Genomic DNA, 19,338 nt, shown 5'->3' on the forward strand with positions numbered 1-19,338 from the left:
AGAAGTTCTGAATATTTATTTTAACATCTTTTGGTCTGTGGGTGTGTGTGCATGTACACGTGATGTATTTTCATCTAAAGTCATAGCTGCCAACAGTTTCTGAAGTATTTTTAAAATATATTTTTAAGTGTTTTTGCAAGCAATCATGTATTCAGTCCTAAAATCAGAATAAACTATCAGAATAAACTATGCAAACTTTAAATCCATTCATCAAAATGCCTTTAGTTTTCATTCCAACGAAGGCAAATAAACAGCTCCTCCAACCACTGTGTTTAAAACCTAGAACTCTCTGCCTTATAAGAGCCCATGGGAAGAGAGAAAATCAGTAATTTTTTGAGTTTCAGTTTCCCAGAAAATGAAGATGAAATTTAGTAACTTTCTCAAGTGAAAAAGAATTCTCTAACTTTCAAATGGAAACTGAGCATCAAATTTCCAAATAAAGTATATTGAATATTTTGGTTTACACTTCTAAAATCTTAAGCTTAAAGCTTTTAGCTCAAAAGAGTTTCCAAAATCTTTGGTATCTGTTTCATTGGCACGAAATGCAACACTAAGTAACTGACAAGTCTGGTGATACCTAGAGAAGATATGAACGTGGTTGTTATTTTGTTTGTATTGTTTTCTCTCTTGATCTTTGCTTTCTTTTCCTCGTGTTTTGCCACCCATCAGAAGATGAATGGGTGCACATGAATCACACCCACTCATTTATACTTGCATCAAGGCAAATACATATGATGGTAGGTTAAGAAAGAAGAATTAGCTTCCCGTCCTCTGGCCTTTTCCTACAAAAGAAGAATTAATCCAGTTGGTTTTTCAAAATGGATTCTAGGATTCTGAGTGTTCCCTCAGGCTCAGGGTGGTTGATAGGAAAAGCCTATAATCCCCTCAGTCGCTTTTCAGTTTGTTTAGAGAATGGATCAAAGCAGGAAGATTTTGCTGGGTGGCATGATTTTTTTTTTTTTAATATATGAGGGAAAATAGCACTTCAGTATCTTTTGTTTAAGGACAAGCTTAAAAGGCTGTAAAAGTAGACCTCTCAGCCAGAGTCCTAGTCAGCAAACTGATAGGTTTGAGATTCTGGATTCCTTATTGATGATACTGCTGGTGTTGGGCAATTAACTTCTTTTGTCATAAAAGTTGCGCCAGCATCTTTATTCACATGGATCCTCCTGACTGTCTCTGTGAGATGCTTCTCAAGAGTAATCCTCAGGTATGCATCTATGAAGAGTTGTGCTATAGCAGTGTATTGGAAGCTACAAGTGCTTTACTAGTATTTCACAAAAACAGTGTGATTCAGACTCCCAGATATAACTGGCTATGGGCTTTCATGATCATCTTTTAAAAGAATGGGAAGAGGAATCCTATAGGGGAACTTCCCAGGACAGCACCATCCAAAATCTATTTTGGCTTTGTGTTCCAAACAACTTTTATTTTCATACAGCATCTTAATTTAGAATCAAGACCTTTGATTTGGTCATCTAAAGTATAGGCTAGCTCTTTTTCAAGTGATGCTACCATTATAGTTCACTAGTGAAAAAACCAAAAGCTATATTCTAGGCTGCTGGATACAAAGAAAACAACCCATGAGATGAATTTGGTAGAAAGGACTGGAGTTAGGTTAGGGGTCATTTTTAGCCAACATTCCACTGCCTAAAGGTCAGTAATCTGAATCCTTTTTAATCTGAGCACGTTGGGAACAGCTGAATGCCCATGCTGAGGCGTGATTTAAGCTGTCAAATGTCCTCTGTCAGTATGCTTACGGTAAGGAGATGTAAGGCAAAGGGACAGTCACTCTGGCTTGTTTATAACCCATCTGCTAAAATGACCTTCTTGTGCATGGTGTTCATGCAATAAATATTTGCAGATGAGGGTGACTTTAAGCAAGGCCATATGATCTGCCTCAGAATATCAAGTCAATTAGCAAAGACACACAGACCATAGGCATGTACTAGACTTTGCCCAATGATGGAAATACTACAGTTTCTCATATATATTAGCTGGTGTAATGTGACATAATCAAATTTTCTCCACTCCTCCCTGATCTATCCTTCATATCTCTGTACCTGCTTCATCCTCCTGGTCTTCCCATCGACCTTTATTTGTCTTTTTCTGTCTTTATATAGGTGTTGGGAGTCCCTACAGAGGACACTTGGCCTGGAGTCACCAAGCTACCTAACTACAATCCAGGTAATATCAATCCAAACTTCTGAATGTTTGGAATTAGCAATGTCAGGAAAGCATTGGCCACACAGAGTGTCTGCTTTGCATTGTGAAATTAACTTAAAAGATAGAGTTCAATTCATCTATTTCCTGATTCTTTTATGAGAAAGACATTGAAATAGTAGTTAACGTTAGATTGGTTTCCCTAACTCTGTAAAACACAAGTAGCAAACTGAAACATAATCTGGAATTACTAATACTATGGATTCCTCATTCATTTCCAACTGCCTGATGGCAAAAATAAAAAATTAAAATTAAAATTAAAAACCCCCCAAACTCAAAATATGATCTCACTTTTAAGTACCCCCTACACACACACACTGTCATTGAGTTACAGTGGTGTTCTCATCTTTTCCCACCCTGTCCCTACTTCTTCCTGTCCACTCTCCTCTCCATCTGGATGAAAGTGGGACCCCTAACTTTCCTCAGCTTTCTAACATGTATGCAAACAGAAGTTTGGAGTCACAGAAAACATTGTGCATGAGGTCCAAACAAAGCTGCTGTGGTAAACACATGTGCTGTTCCCCCAAACTTCAAACATTTGGGTTTCAGGTTGTCCAGGCAACAAATAGAGATCCTTAATACTGAATGTCTTGATGAGAATAACAATGCTAGAAACTTGGCCAAAAATGCCTTCCTGCCAGAGTCTATGCTAAATAAGAAATCTGTGCTATAATAGAACAGAAGTGAGTTGCATTTTACTGTCATATCAAAGTAATGTGCATTTTTTTTTTTACAAAGAAAACTCTCAAGGTTTAACACCAGGAGGGTTCATACTTTGCATTGTTTTTAGTAAGAGTTCAACTTAATTCAAGTAAGTCAAAAATTTTTGAGTACTATCTGTTAGGCATTAGGAGAGGTGCTGAGGCTGTGGGGATGAATACAGTGTGTTTTTGGATCTCTGAAGCTTAGGTTGAATTCATTCATCCACAGTCTTGCACTGGTCCTCCTTAGCAGGGTGCCTATTTGTAAGTGCTGCTCCCTTGGGCTTGGGAGGCTTGTGGCTTTGAGCCTGGCTGAGTTTATAGAAGGAAAGGAGCCAAAACCTTAGCCAGAGCCAAGATGTCTAATCCTGCCTTTGCAAATCTTAAGAGTTCATCCTATCTTGGGCATGGGGTCAGTACTATTAATAACTCAATTATAAGGAATATGTTTTTGAAAGGTCATCAGGATCTGTGTTCCAGGAACATCCCTTCATGTGAATCAGAAAGTCCCTTTTGAGTCACCCCCATCCCTAGCCCTGAGGTGCTGCTTCTGCTTCCATACACATGAACTCCAGCAATTAAAGGGCAATGAAGGGGAGATGGGAGTCAGGAAAAGCATCAGTTGGAACAATGTTTACACCATTCTGGACACGATTTCCACACCTTTCCCTTTCATTCCACATAAGTAAAAACACCGAAACTTTGAACTCAATCAGCACAATCTTCTAAGTATTTTTTTAATTTTTAATTAACACAGTAATTATATATATTTATGGGGTGTAATGTGACATTTCAATATGTGCATACAAGGTGTCATGATCAAATCAGGGTAATTGACATATCCATCACTTCAAACATTTAATCTTTTTTTGTGTGGGGAATAATAAAATCCTCTTTACTGGCTTTTTTGAAATATCTAGGTAATTGTTGCCAACCATAGTTATCCTACTGTGCCATAAAACATTGGAAGCTATTCCTCCTATCCAACTGTACCCCTGGACCCATTGACCATCCTCTTTCCCTTCACCATACCATTTCCCAAGTTCTGGAAACCACTATTCTATTCTCTACTTCTTTGAGATCAACTTTTTAGCTTCCACATAAAATATGAAACATGTTATTTACCTTTCTGTGCCTGACTTACTTCACTTAATCCATATTGTTCATCCATATTGCTGCAAATGACAGAATCTCATTTCTTTTATGGCTGAATAGGATTCTATGATGTATACATACTACATTTTCCCCCATTCACTTGTCAATGGACACCTAGGTTGATTCCATATCTTGGCTATTGTGAATAATGTTGCATTAAACATGCAAGTGCAGATGTTTCTTTGACATTACCAAATTTAATTCCTGTATATACCCAGTAGCGGGATGGCTGGATTGTATGGTAATTCTATTTCTAGTTTTTTGAGGAACCTCCGTACTGTTTCCTATCATGGCTTTACTAATTTACATTCCCACCAATAGTGTGTAAGAGCCACCCACCCTGCTCCACATCCTATAGTACTGGCTATTTTTTGTCTTTTTGAAAATAGCCATTCTAACTGGATTTAGATGATATTGTGGTTTTGATTTGCATCTCTGCTGATTAGCGATGTTGATCATTTTTCAGGTACTTGTTGGCCATTTGTATGTCTTCTCTTAAGATATGTCTAAGCAGGTCATTTGCCCACTTTTAATTGGATTATTTATTTTTGTGCTGAAGAGTTGTCTGAGTTCCTTATATATTCTTCAGCCAATGTAATTTTGAGAGAATTCAGTTGCTCTGAACTTGGGAGAACCATCCAGGGTCCATCCACGTCCACTCTTCCATTTCTCTGCTTTGTCTGGGCTCTGTCTAGAAGGACAACACAGTTTCTGTTTGTACAGTTTTGAAAACTCACCTGGTGCTGACTCAGCTTTAAGATATCTCTGCTGTTACCTGTTTTCTTGGATCTCTGATCAGCAGGGTGGTAAGCTTTCTAGCTACAATGCAAACTCTTTTGCCTGATTAAATCTGGCAAGGTGAAAGGGGTGTATTATTTTAGAGTCTGGCTCCTTCCTTCTTCCTTTCTTCCTTCCTTCCTTTCTCTCCTTCTCACCCACTCCCCATTTAAGTAAGCTGGCTGAGAACTCTGTGTCCTCCACTTCAAAGGGCCAGTTGTCTTATTTTGATGTGGGCAGATTGAGAAGTAGGCTTTGAAAAGTAGGCCTTTTTTTGTTTAATCTTTTCTCCTGGGATAGCTTTCAGAGCAATATATCCAAGTGTCAGTGAGGGGGTTCTGACGAGCCCGGATTCCCAGACGCTCAGCGGGATCATTCTCTAACAGAAATATAAAAGTGAAATATTAAAAACCCTGGAACGTGAACTCCATCTGCAGAGTAGCCGGTGTCTTGCCTGCTTGCACCATGAGAAAAAAAAAAGATCTTGAAAAAAGAGGGAGGAGAAAAAAAAGTGCTTTGAGTACGAGGTTTACAGGTTTAGTAGAGCATAGTAACATCCCCTCAAAGAAGTGGGTGTTGCTCTTGACCCCCCAAAATGCTCCTCCTTTGACTCAGCCGCCAGAACACTCCCCCTCCCCCACAACACACCCCCTTTTCACATGCTAACTGAGTGCCCGTGATTGGCTGAACAATAAACTGGTCACACTTGCTAAAGGGCTGCCATCTTTCACACAATTAGTCAAGACACATTAATCAAACTGGCGGTGGAGCTGGGGCTGTGCCGGCCTCCTGCAGTGGGGGAAGGGAGAAATTTTGGTGATCCTGCCTAAGAGACCCTGGGTAGCAAAGATAAAGACATGAACGCTGGAGGGGATTCTACTCTCAGAGAATTAGAAAAAGTTAAAGGCCCAGTTGATGCCTTATCTGGGATTGGTTGGTTTGTGGCTCAGAAGATCCCAGAAGCTTAGAGCAAACTGGATATTCATGTTGGCTAAAATCTGTTCATATAGTGGTATGGATTTGAACAGTGAACCCCTTTAAACAACTCTGCAAACTTCCTTCAACCATCTTAGCTTCCCTTTCCTCACCCACTCAGGTCACACCCGCCTTGAGCCTAGAGCACTAGACAGAGGACATGCCAATCCAACAGCAGAGGTTTCACTATTGTGGGGACAAACAGGAATAAAACAGCCAGCCATTTAGAACCAGTTAACACAAGGCATCAACTGGGAAGTTGTTGGTCCTAAACTCGGTATTTGAAAGACATTGAAAATAGCCAGTTCTGAGAGAAAAAGTTCAAACGTTTGTACTTTTCATCATGATATTTTCTGTTTTTTCTTTCCCAAGTCCCCATTTAATAGGTTTTCTGTTGGCCATAAGGACCTGATAAGATCATACCTTAGAGACCCATTTGCTACAGAATCATGTAGGGCTTTTCAGAGGATCAACTAAATATTTGGACACATCTCAGCTCAAGTAAATGGAGGCCTCCCTCCTCCAGGGGCTGCCCAGTCCACCCACTACCTCATTAGATGCAAAGATCCTGTGATAAAGAGAAACTTTTTTTCTGCCCACATGATTGCAGCCCAGTTGTGGTTTTTAATGTGTCGTTGATTGTTTCATCCAACTCCTTTTGCTCCCCTGAAAGGGTCTGTCGTGGCTCTGTTTGCTTCCTTAAACACGGTTTTTGAAAGCGCTCACGCTGTGTGAGCTCAAATCCTAGCATTAATGCACTGCTGAGTTCATTTCACCACACTCAAAAGCACTGAGTTTAAATCCCTCTCAATTCCATTTGAGGCACCAGAAGACTTTATCCTCCTCCACTAATGGTTCCAAGTTTACGTCTAGATACTAGGGTTCAAGGACAGGAGAGGATTTAGAAATAACAGCCCCTGATATTAGTCAATGCATTTGCCAAATTGGCAATTAGTTCCTGATGTGCGTGCAAAGCATTTTACTCCTGTCTCTTTGATGCCTGTTCCCATAGAGAAGGGAACAGAGTCCACCGAGGCCTTCCAACTTTTAAAGCAATATCTGCTGAAAATCATGCCTGATTTGTGACATGAACTCCGCCACAGGGAAGCATCCGGGATTAGCCCAGTTCTTTCAGTCCCAGGAAAGAACGCCTCACACGGGAAGTTTTTCCACTGGAGGAACTTAGTGGAAATCAAAAGGCAGAAAAGCAGTACAAAAAACCCCACAGGGACCAGAATCAGATGCACTCTAAGTGATAGGCCCATGGCCAGGGATAGGCAGCAACGCCCAGTTGTTTTTTGGTATGCTTGCTTTTTCAACTTTTGACCACCAGGTGGAAGCAAGAAATAACCAGGGTGGAATGAGTCCTGACAGAACAACCCTCCAGCACCATAGCCTCGCTCCCAGAATGTCTAATTTTGACTAAATGCAACGTGAGAGTTTCACTGCCTTTGACACCACTGTGGGATGGAGGAAGAATAAAATCTAAATAATCCATCTCCGTTGGGATTATAAAGAGCTGTTATGCTTTAGGCTCGAAGGGTTCTGAGCATATCTCTGTGTTTGCTATGAATACAACCTAAGATTGCCTCTGCATTGTTATCAGCTTTGTCACTTGAGCTATTAGCTGAGTGCGTTATTCAGTGGATTGAAGAAAAATGTGATAAGACAAGGCATTAACTAGGGGCATCAATTCTCATATGGAATAGCAAGTCCAAGCTCCCCTTCTTAATGTCAAGGGAATTGAGGAAGTTGTTTCCAGTTCCCAAATCTGTAAAATCCTGTCATTTAAAAAGTGCTCCCTATATGCGAGGCAATGTTCATAATTATATACATATGTGATGTACATATACAATATAGCAATATGCATATGTTTGTTGCTAATATACATAACTGCTAATTCCTACCATGGCCTGCCAACGGCAGTACTGGAAAGGGTAACACCATCCTACAGATGAAGAAACAGAGGCCTTCCTCCCAGGCTCACAAAGAGGCATTTCTTGACTGGAAATGGATCAAATCTGTATCCAAACCTTGTTTTCTCTCCATTAATCATGTTGTGTCCCTGTCTGAATTCACAGAGCGGTGTTGAGAAGTCAATGAAATTATTGAACTGCATCTGCCATGGTGTTTAACCTTCAGTAGGTGCTCAATAAATTAGGGTTTGGGGATTTTTGCTTTTTTTTTTTTTTTTTTTTTCAGTGCTGGGGATGAGCCCAGGGCCTCATACATGCTAGGCAAGTGCTGTACCACTGAGCCACAGCCCAGCTCCTACATTCTGTTTTGTTTTGTTTTGTTTTGCTTTTTTGCAGTATAGAAATTCAGCTGCCTAATGACTCACCATGGTGCAGACCCAATGACAGGTGTGAGAACTGATGCTGCCTCTTTCTTTATATTTAGCTCCTTCAAAAGCATAGCCTCCTTCTAAATGTCAGGTGTGTCTCCCAACAACAGAACTGACTTTGTTTCTGCTTGCTTAGGCCTAAGTGTTGCCTGAATTCCCACATTCTAAGAGTGGGTGCTCAGTGTTCAAACATCTACCTGAGTCAGTCTGAGTGCCTGTTAAGGCTGTCCCTGTCAAATGGTCTGTCCCTTCTGCTCCTCACACCTGAAGTGCTGTGAGATGTTTGCCCATTCTAGGTCCACAGGGCTCTTCCCTAGGAGAATCCTTGTGAACTACCTACCACATAATGAATATCCAGTAAGGGCCACCAAATCACAACAGCATTTGTGTTATCTTCATTCATTTTACCCAAAGATCAAAGACGGCATGGTGGAAAGAGACAGAGTTTTCTCCAGACCAAACTTCTAGCACTTCTAGTATTTTATACATGTCCCCTAAATGGCACATAATAGGTAGTCAGTAGATATTTGTGAAATGAAATCAATGACTAGGAATTATAAAACTTGGGTTCAAATTCCAGTGGCACCCTCTAGGGTTCTAATTATTCTTGTTCTGTCTGCTTTCCCAAGAAAAAAAACATATAGTTATTATTGACCTTATTTCTGGGCAGTAGTAACTATAATTTATTGAGTATTAACAAGGAGAAGCATCATTTTACATTGATTCACAACCACCCTATCAAATCAGGGCGCTGTTATCCTCCATACTTTACAAAAGAGTGCTGAAGCTTTGACAGGTATATGTCTTACTTAGGTCACCTGGCCAGTAAGGGGTGACCCAGTATCTACAGACACATTGAACCCCAAGATGGTGCTCTTAGCTGTGTTTCACATTACCTTAAATGTCAAATGGCAACGGTAATGATTTGGTGATTAGGACAATGTCCTACACAGGGGCCCAGCCTATGTCACTTTTCCAAGTCCATTTCCAGATGATTATGTCTTTCCACCTAGTCTTGATGTTCGAATCTGTGAGCTTGGCGACGGGTTCCTGGAATGTAATGTGACTGCCGTCCCTACCCTGGGACTCTGGCAGCCCTCCCTTGCTACAGCTAATGAAGCCACCAGCGATCACCGAATCTATGAACCGAGATTGGGCTCATTACTGTTTCGCTTCTGGAGCGCTGCCGAAAGCTCCCGGGGAGTTCCTATTAACATCTTTATTAACCCGTCCCCCACATCAGTCAGTGAAATTCATTTAGATACACAGCCCACTTTGATCTTCATTAATAGTTTCTTCTAGTTTCTACATTTATTTTTAGTTTTCTCATCTTTAATTTATTTAGTGGCAATTATTAGTTTTTATGGAGGGGGAGTAGATGATCTTAAAGTAATTAAGATTAGGAAAAATTGGGAGTGAAAACAGGTAAAACACATGTCTTTCTAAGAGAAAAGAAACATGCAATTTTTCTGTTGTGTGCTATACATAGAATATATAAATTATATATATATATAAATTTGTCAATTAAAATAAATAAATGCATTAGATGTTTAAAAAAATTTGTAAAAAGCAAAACCTGTCTATATTCTTGTACAGTTTCAGAAGAAAAGAGTTTTCAAAGTGCCAAATGTCATGGAACTGACTCAAACCAGGGGCTCCTTCCTTAACTTTATTGCCAGTGCCTTGTGGCGTCGTCAATCTCTGCTACACACAGGGCTGGATACACAAGTGGATTCTCATGAGTTACTTTTACATTTTAAGAGTAAGGTTAACTAAATTTATTGCATTTTTATTTTTTATCCAAGCATCAACTTCTGTCTTTCATTTAGCAAATATTTATTAAGTGCTAGGTGCTGGGACTGGGAGAATAAAAAAGAAATACAGCATGGAATCCTGCCTTCAAGGAATATAACCCAGAGGGAGAAATAAACCAATTACACAAGGTGGAAAGTACATTATAGCAGCATGCCCTGGGGACCTAAAGAACGCTGGGGAGAGGCCATCTTTATTTGGGGAGTTTGGAAACCTTGTAAGAGGAAGAAACATGAGCTGAGATTCTACAATGAGTAGGGAAAGGTGATAGGGGTGAGCAGGAAGAAAAGATATCCCAGACAAAGGGACCAGACATAGAAGAATAGGAAAGCAGGCTTATGTGGTAATGTAGCAAGCCAGTCAGTTGCTCGGGGCAGCTAGAATGGTGGCATCACTGGAGATGAAGTGGAAGAGTAGTCAAGGACCAGACTAGGAAATGCCTGGTAACCATGCTAAGGATTTGCACATTGACCTGTAAACAAAGAGAAAGACTTGAATGATTTTTAATGAGAAGTGATATGGCAGGATTTAATTTTTAGGGAAAAAAAATCTTGCAAGACTGTAGAATCAAACTGGTGGTTAAGCAAGGTGAGGCAACAAGCAATGCTCTAGATTCTAGAAGACAATAGGATGTCTGTACTTGAGCAGTGACTGATTAGATTTGAGTTGTGAAGGAACAAAAACCTGTCTCTATGGATGAGAGAGAGAGAGAGAGAGAGCACACCATTCACTGGGACAGGAAATAAAAGGGGGTAGGAACAGATTTATGAGGAAGGTAATAAATATAAAGTTTCAACATTTTGAGCCAAATGGAGATATTTAAAAACCAATTAGAAATTCAAGTATGTGATCACAAGAGTCCAGTTTAGAAATGCAGAATTGGAAGTCATTTGCTTAAAGCCCAAGATGTGAATCCTGTTACTGGTGAGAGACAATACAGAGAAAGAAGAGAAGACACTGCCAACCTAGTACTGAAAGGGCCTGGTAGAAGGAAAGGAGTCTTTGGGAGCTGAGAAGACCAGGAGGTGATGATAATAATAACATAGAAAACCACATGATTGTAAGCTTACTGGAGGAAGCCAGGTACCATGTGTGTATATTTTCAGTACTGAGCACAATGACTACACATGGTGGCCCTTAAATATTTGTAGAGTCTACAGGAGAATGACAAATGTTGTCAAATATGCAACTGTGAAAAGATGATCAAGTTCAAAATCCATTTTAACCTCGGTACTGCTTGCTGAGAGGGAGGTGACTCCTAACTGTGCCCACGACCTTCACCTCCATCCACCAAGAGCAAGGCCTGGCTGCTTCACCTGCAGAGACCTTGGGAACAGGCTTCAGAGGATGGTGCATCTTCTCAGACTCACAGAAGGTTTTGATGCAGAGTTAGAAAAGTGGCAAGTTACAAACATGAATCAGAGTGCCAGCCTCAAATGCCAAGGAACCTTGCCCAGGAGAACACTGACTTTTTGAGTCCTGATGATGCTCAAAGAGGAATCTAAAGCCTGTTAAAAGCTCCTGGAGCCAAAGAATAAGGAACCTTCCAAGCTAGCTCCTTGAGGAAAAGCAAAGCCAGCAGTTGAGTAGTTGGGAGGTAGGGAACGATAGCGTGTGTGTGTGTGTGTGTGTGTGTGTGTGTGTGTGTGTGTGTTTGGGGTGTACAAGAGGCACAGGTAGGAGAAAACGGCTACAGATTTTGGTAGTGCACTTTTAAAGTTACTGCTTGAGATAGCAAAGTAAGTCTAACAACATTATCAACTATCTAAATATATGGTATCTCAAGAATGCATTGTATTCAGGAAATTCCAGAGGTGTAGTTCAGTAGACCGCACTATAAGATAACCTTAGAGTGATTGTGGCAAGACTAGAAAATGTTTTACTTTGAGCGGAGACTCCAAATGTCCCAGTGATGTTTTATCAATCAACCAACAAATCTCTATTGACTAAGGTTCCCATATTTCAGTCAGTTGTGAAATGAGTTCTATTAAACATTTATGTGAAATAGAATTTATTTATTTATTTATTTTTATGGGGGCAACAGCTCTGCCTTCAGTGAATTTTCTTCCACTTACTTTGGACATTTAAATATCCCATCTTTAGTTTTCTTTTGCAACTTGCTTTGCTTTTCCTGCCTCAAATTTCAGTTGAACTCAAACGAGAGAACTCTTAAAAGAGAACCGCCAAGGGAGGAGATGGAGGGAAATCTGGTCTAATGATTTACTATCGTCTATGGAAGGAGAAGGGAAACAAACTACTCCAGATCTGTGATTTTTGAAGGCTAAATGGTGATGTGTACAATGCCTATCTGTTTGTGGACGGTTCCCTCATCGATCGCTTGCAGCTTAACTACTGGGAAAAATCAATGGAAGAGAGACAAGGTGTTTCGATGTTATTCAACATCTGGTTACCTGCTTAAGAGTGGGAGGGTAGGCCACAATAGGCCTGGGACTTTGACTTGGCTTCCTAGCAGCTCCTGGCTACATCAGTTGCTGTGAGAATGTAGCTACAAAATAGGAGTGGCAAGAGCCAGCCCTATCATTCTACACAGAACATGGAACCTCCAATTCAAAATGTTGTCACTCCTAGGGTCTGGGGGCAACTCTCACAGTCATCCTTTCCTGGTTGAATTTATGAGAGCTGATTTCTGCCTTGTCACACTTCCTCTTTTACATCCTGGAACAACAACATATTAAGGTATGAGTCAGACTCTACTGCAGTTTTTATATACATGGATTAATGGAATTCTCACAACAACCTCACTTGTCACAGCTGAGGAAATGAGGCTCAGAGAAGCATGTGGAGCCGCTGGTGAGTGCTGGACCCGCTTTCTTAGCTAGACCAGCAGTCCTCTGTCTTAGCCTCACTACAGACATCTGGAGACCATTAAAGACATAATAACAGCACAACAACTAACCAATGCCTGGACCTTCCCAGACTAGTTAAATCAGACTCTCTGGGGGGAGTGGAGCCAGGGCTGCCTTTCTTTTAAAAGCTCTGCAGGTGAGGCTCATATGCAGCCCCCTTGAGAGCCACCATGTTAGACCATGCAACCTCTCCAAGACAATGGTAAGAACAAGAAGAAGAAGAGAGAAGGAACGAGACAAACACCTTTTTAATTCCCTCTGTATATCAAATGCTTATTCTTTTCTAATCCTTCCAGCAACTGGAAAATTATGCCCATTTCATGGATTTGTAAGCTTTCTCGGTTACTTGACCAGAGAGGTTAGGCAGTTTTTCCCCAAGTCCCAGTGCTCCTAAGCAGCAGGGAAGCGATCTGAGCCTGGGTTTGTGTTCAGGTTACTGCACTACACAGCTAAGAAACACACCTCTGGCTCACACTGAGGCCTCAAAAGAAATCAAGCCAGGCCTATAAGAATTGGAGCTTGGAGCAAGTTAGAATTTCAGTAGCAGGAAACAGTTATGGAAGGTTTCCTAGGAGAACAATAAAGCAGAGATACCTGAGAGGAGAGAGAGAAACAAGGTACACCAGACAAGGGAAAGGAGCAGGAGAAACAGTGAGCAAAGTTTACAGGCACTTATTACCCAGTTCCACAACCCTGTGCAGAAGGAACTGTAATTATCCCCCTTCTACAGATGGGAAAACTGAGGCCTAGTGAAGTTAAGCCACACTTTCAAGTCAAACAATCAGTAAGTGGTTTATCGAGGAATGAAAACCCGGGTCCAGGATCCAAGTACGTCACCACCACCACACAGTTTACACTGCTCATCACTTTTCAAAGAAAGAGGAAGAAAAGGCAGATAGGGTTTATTTTGCTTAATGCTCCAGAGCAGGCACTTTACAGTCATTGTGCAATTGAAATGCTTTAACGTCCTTGAAGGTGACTGTGACCTGCAGCTTGGGTTAAGGAAACCGAGGGTCACCAGGGTTCAAATATTTGCTTCAAGTCTTGACAAAACTAAAGCAGCAGTCAGTACCCAGATGGATTCAGCTAACTCCCAACATGAACAACACTAAAGCTGGAAATAGTATAAAATTACTAAAGGCTAAAAAACACAGCGCAGAGAGTTCTACACTGGGAAAGACAGAAAATGGGAGAGGACTGACATGGATTTCATTATGCTAATTGGAAATTGGGATATGACTGAATGAGGAAATATTTTAATGTTGTTTGGCCAGGGAAGAACTGTAAATAGACAGCAGAAAGTGGTTTGGAAATAAACATACCAAACGAATACCAGATATTCTTATCTTTATTGGTTATTTTGAACTCAGGCACAATTGTACTGAACAGAGGGTAAATAACCTGTATATACTAATGCTTCCCTTAGTCCACCTGAGACTATAAACCACCGGCAGAGTGGTTCACATTTGATTGCATCTGACCTTGAAAATTCAAACCATTTTCTTTGATCACTGCTTTTACTCTACAACTCTTAGCACTATAAATTCAGCTTTTAATTGAACTTGCTTCTGAAAGTACAGCAGGATACTGACATCCTTCGGTATCCACAGGGGATTGGTTCCAGAACCTCATGAGATACCCAAATCTGCAGGAGCTCAAGTATCTTAGTATTTTTCATATAATTTATGCACATTGTCCCATATGCTTTTCATCATGCCTAGATTACTTATTGTACATAGTACAATGTGAATAGTTGTTATGATATATTGATGAGGCGATAATGACAAGGAAAAAATGTTTGTACATGTTCAGTACAATTGCCCCAGCAATTTTTTAAATATTTTCAATTCATGGATGGTTGAATCCTTGGATGGGGAACCTGGATAGAAACCTGCAGAGACAGAAGGCCAACAGTAAGCTAGGTGTGGTGCTGCACACTTGTAACCCCAGTGATGTGGGAGACTGAGGCAGGAAGATTGCAAGTTTGAGGGCAGCCTTAGTAACCTAATGAGGCCCTCAACAATTAGTGAGACACTGTCTCTAAATAAAAAGTTAAAAGGACTAGGGATGTAGTTCATTGATAAAAATACCCCTGAGTTCAATCCCTATTACCAAAATAAGAAATAAAAAATAAAAACTGGGCTGAGGATATAGCTCAGTTGGTAGAGTGCTTGCATTGCATGCACAAGGCCCTGGGCTCAATCCCCAGCACCACAAAAAATAAATAAATAGATACTAAAAAAAATAAAAGGCCGACCATATATGCTTTTTATTAATATTTTTTTGAGAAAATGGGCACAAAAGTATAAAGGGTAAGCCCCTCTAACCACAGTCACTATTTAGTGAGTAGTCTTCTACATGTTTCTATGCACATACCAGCTTGAATATGTCAGTATTATCAAAATGATTTTTTCTTTTGCCAAACTCTGATGAAATTCTTGGTTGTAGTAAACAGCATTGATATATTCCATTTGTATAGAACCAAGAAGAAGAAAAATTTTTTAAATCAAAATTTCATGCTTTAGAAAAGGGTAAGGCAGAAATATCACTTTACATGAGAGTCAAAATACTCTTTTCTCAATTTGGATGAGAAATACAGCAAATTTGATAAGCAGCATCAGCAAGCATCTTGTATGGATCTTTTCATGGCCCTCACCTAGAGGTGACGTTGGATTTCTTGAATGAAAAATGTCCCCTTTCAATGTGGTTTTATTTGGAGTTAGTATCAATACCAAAAATTATGGGAAAATCCTGTATCCAAATATAAATGTTCTAGAATGTTCCAATTAAAATTACAATTATTATTATTGGTTGTTTTTAGTTCCCCCCTTTTTTTTTTTTACCACTTTTAAGTCTTTGGAACTTTGCCCTATTGTTCCTTGCATGGCTTTTCATGTGTCTATGGCAAAGTTTCTTTTGATTCCTTCATATTCTCCTAGCACTTGATACATGCTCTGCACACCATATATGCCAAATAAATGTTTGTTGACTTTACTGAATATTTTGACTCTATTAGTTTGCTAGGGCTGCCATAACAAAGTTTCATAAATGGAGTAGCTTAAGCAACAGAAATTTATTGTCTCACAGTTCTAGAGGTTGGAACCTTGAAACTGAGATGTCCTCAGGTTGGTTCTCTCTGAGGACTACGAGACAGAATCTGTTCCAGGCCTATCTCTTTGGTTTGTAGATGTCTGTCTTCTCTTTTTATTTCTTCACATCATATTATTTGGTAAATGTCTACCTCTGCATCCCAATTTTTTTTTTGTGTGTGATGTTTTTGGTTTTGCAGTACCGGCTATTGAACCCAGGGTCGCTCTACCACTGAGCTATCTCCACAGTCTCTTTTATTTTATGATTTTGGTCTTTATTATTTATTGTATGTATGTGTGTGGTGGGGTGAGTAATAAGGATTTAATCCAGGGATACTCTACCTCTGAACTACACTCCCCAGTTCTGTTCATTAATTTTATTTCAAGATAGGGTCTTGCTAAGGTGTCCAGGCTGGCTTCCAACTTGTAATCTTCCTGCTTCAGCCTCCCAGTTGGCTGGGATTATAGGTGTGCACCACCCTCCCCAGCTAAATTTTCCCTTTTCATGAAGAAGCCAGTAAAATTGTATTAGGGTCCACCCTAATGACTACATCTTACCTAATTATATCTGCAATAACCCTATTTCCATAAAGGGTCATATTCTGCTGGGTGTTATGGTGTGTGCCAGTAATCCCAGTGACTCAGGAGACTGAGGCAGGAGGATCACAAGTTGAAGGACAACCTGGGAAACTTAACCAGACCCTTGTCTCAAAATTAAAAAACAAAAGGGCTGGGGTTTAGTTCAGTGCTATGTAGAGCATTCTTAGGTTCTATCCTTGGCACCAAAAAAAAAAAAAAAAAAAAAAAAAGTCATATTCTGAGTGAGATGCTTCCAATTAAGACTTCAAAATAAAAATTCAGAGTAAGAAGAGGCCTTAAGAAGTCATTAGTTAGCTTATCTAATTTTTTTTTTTTTTTTTTTTTTTTTGGTACTGGGGATTGAACCTAGGGGCAAGTAACCACTGAGCCACATCCCCAGCTCTTTTTATTTTTTATTTTGAGACAGGGTCTCACTAAGTTGCTTAGGGCCTTGCTAAATTGCTTAGGCTGGCTTTGAACTTGCAATCCTCCTGCGTCAGCCTCCCAAACCGCTGGGATTACAGGCGTGCACCACTGCACCCGGCTGATCCTTGAGTCCTCTTTTATCCAGGCCAAGAAGAGTATTTAGAATTTTAATAATATTTTTTGGCAACATATGGGGGGGTTGTTTTTGTTTTTTAATGTTTCACTCTGTGCTTTCCAGAATGGTTTCCGCTGTCGAAGCCTCAGAGCCTTCAGATTGTCTGGAACAGGTAAGCATCACATTGGGGAAGCTGTTTTTTTAGGCAGGAAGAAGAGACATGTCCCTGGACCTCGGTCCACTGAACAACCTCCAATGCCTTGACCTGGGAGCTCTGAGTCCCAGAAAGAAGCTCTGAGAGACCCAGCCCCCTGTGAATGTGTTGGTTTTTCTCTATGAACCATTTTACTTTCAGTGAGTTTGGTCATTAAAATTGTTTTGTGCCCCTCAGTCATGCCCCAGGCCCTGAGAACAGGGAGTGTTGGCTTGCAAGAAAACCTAGTGGGTTTATTATTCTCTGACACAGAGAAACCAAATAACATCATTGAGTGGCCATTGGAGGGGGAACTTGATTCATGGAGGTCATCCTTTCCCAGGCCCTCTCAACGCAGTCTCGGCTCAGACCAGGGCAGACTTTTATTACCAGCTTTCAACAAATCCCTAGTTTCTTTTGCAAAGTAAAACAGATAATAGAGACATTCCGGGAATAGTTAGCTAACTAAGCTGTGCCAGGCAACCTCGGGGCTAAGAAGAACTCAGTGTTTTCGGACAATGACCAATTACAATAACCAGTATTATTTGATCTGAGAGTAATTAGCCGAGCCTCTGTTCTTTTTGCTTCAGTGAGGAGGCAAAGAGGGTAGTGAGGAAAACATCAGAGACAGGGGAAACGAGCTCAAATGTCAAAGAAAAACACACTCACACAGGTGGGGAGAAGTGAAGAGTTTCACAAGCCAAGATCCTAACCGAAAGTTTGAACATTGCTCTTGAATGAAAATATGGAAGAGTTGAATCTCACCAAATGTCGTTTGACTCTTCCATTCCTACTCTTTGCATGCTTTAAAAAGTCACCACGTAGACCGAATACCAGGGCACAAAGGGTAAATAGGTTGGAAACAGAGCTATGGACTACCACAGGACCTTGTATTGGGAGGATGACTTGAAACTCCTCATTATCTCAAGGGAAGCTTCCAGAGAATTGCTGTTTATCATTTCATTCACATTTTCTCTTGCCAGTGTAGTCAGGTTCCCTAACCACTAGCCAGAAACATTTGGATTTTCACACTGCCCATGGCTTGCTTTCATTCCACTACTGGTTTTCAAAATAAATGGTACCTCCACACCTGTGAGGCATCCTAATGCTGTCTGGAGCTGCAGCCTCCTGCTGTTTGCCCACCAGCCCTTCCTTCTGGGCCAAGCACGACTTGAATCCCTATTCTGACTTTTCTGACTACACAACTCTTACCACCTCTGCCCATCCCCTGCCCATGGCAGTGTCTTTGCCTCTGCTTAGGCTTTTTTCTGCTCAGATTCTCAAAACAAGGAGTAATGTCTGGAGCTGTGCTAATACAGAAGCCACTAGTCGCACATGGCTATTTAAACTTAAATATTCCAAATTAAATTTAAAGTTCAGTTGTTCAGTTGCACAAGCAGCATTCCAAGGACTCAAGAACCATATGTGTGCAGTAGCTACCATATTGGGCAGAGCAGAAATAGAATACTTCCATCATCAATGAAAGTTTTTTTTTTTCAGTACTGGAGATTGATCCCAGGAGTTACACTGAGTTACATCCCTACAGGGTGTAAGTTTTTATTTTGAGACAGGGTCTAAGTTGCTGAAGCTGGCCTCCAACTTGTGATCCTCTTATCTTAGCCTCCTGCCGTAGCCTCCTGGGATTACAGGTGTGCACCATGGCACCTGGCTCCTCATAGAAAGTTCTTTTGGGCAGTGCTGGCCTAGATTATCACATGAGAAAATTCTTGGTGCTCAAAAGAGCCCTGCAAAGAGCAGTAGCATTAGTGAGCTATATACTATGTGCTTAGCAGAGTGCTGCTTATATTATTACATTCAATCCTTACAAATGTCATTTTCATGTCAAAGAGGAAGAAACTGAGGATCAGAGATGCTAACTAATCTGGCCAAGGTCATCCAGTTAGGTAACTGGTGGAGTCAGGATTCATCTTGTGTTCAGGTCTCTATGGATTGCCAACTGAATCCACAATTCAATTGTTAGTGTGGTTAAATCAAGAGCAGCTGACTTTTCATGACTTTTCTACATGATTCCTACAGAGGTGTGGTGGAACTATGCTCTGGCCTGTAAATAGGCACAGGTTC

General features: G+C 40.6%; 1 protein-coding gene across 1 annotated transcript in view; it reads left to right on the forward strand.

Moving 5' to 3' along the window:
- Cdk15 (cyclin dependent kinase 15) overlaps nt 1–19,338 on the forward strand; it is an 89,821-nt gene that overhangs the window by 54,364 nt on the left and 16,119 nt on the right. Inside the window, exons 10-11 of the mRNA XM_026405349.2 lie at nt 2,124–2,187; nt 17,187–17,235. Coding sequence (XP_026261134.2) covers nt 2,124–2,187; nt 17,187–17,235 — 113 coding nt within the window. The remainder of the gene's footprint in view (nt 1–2,123; nt 2,188–17,186; nt 17,236–19,338) is intronic.

This window comes from Urocitellus parryii, chromosome 1 (genome assembly GCF_045843805.1).
Source record: "Urocitellus parryii isolate mUroPar1 chromosome 1, mUroPar1.hap1, whole genome shotgun sequence".
Classification (NCBI taxonomy): Eukaryota; Metazoa; Chordata; class Mammalia; order Rodentia; family Sciuridae; genus Urocitellus; species Urocitellus parryii.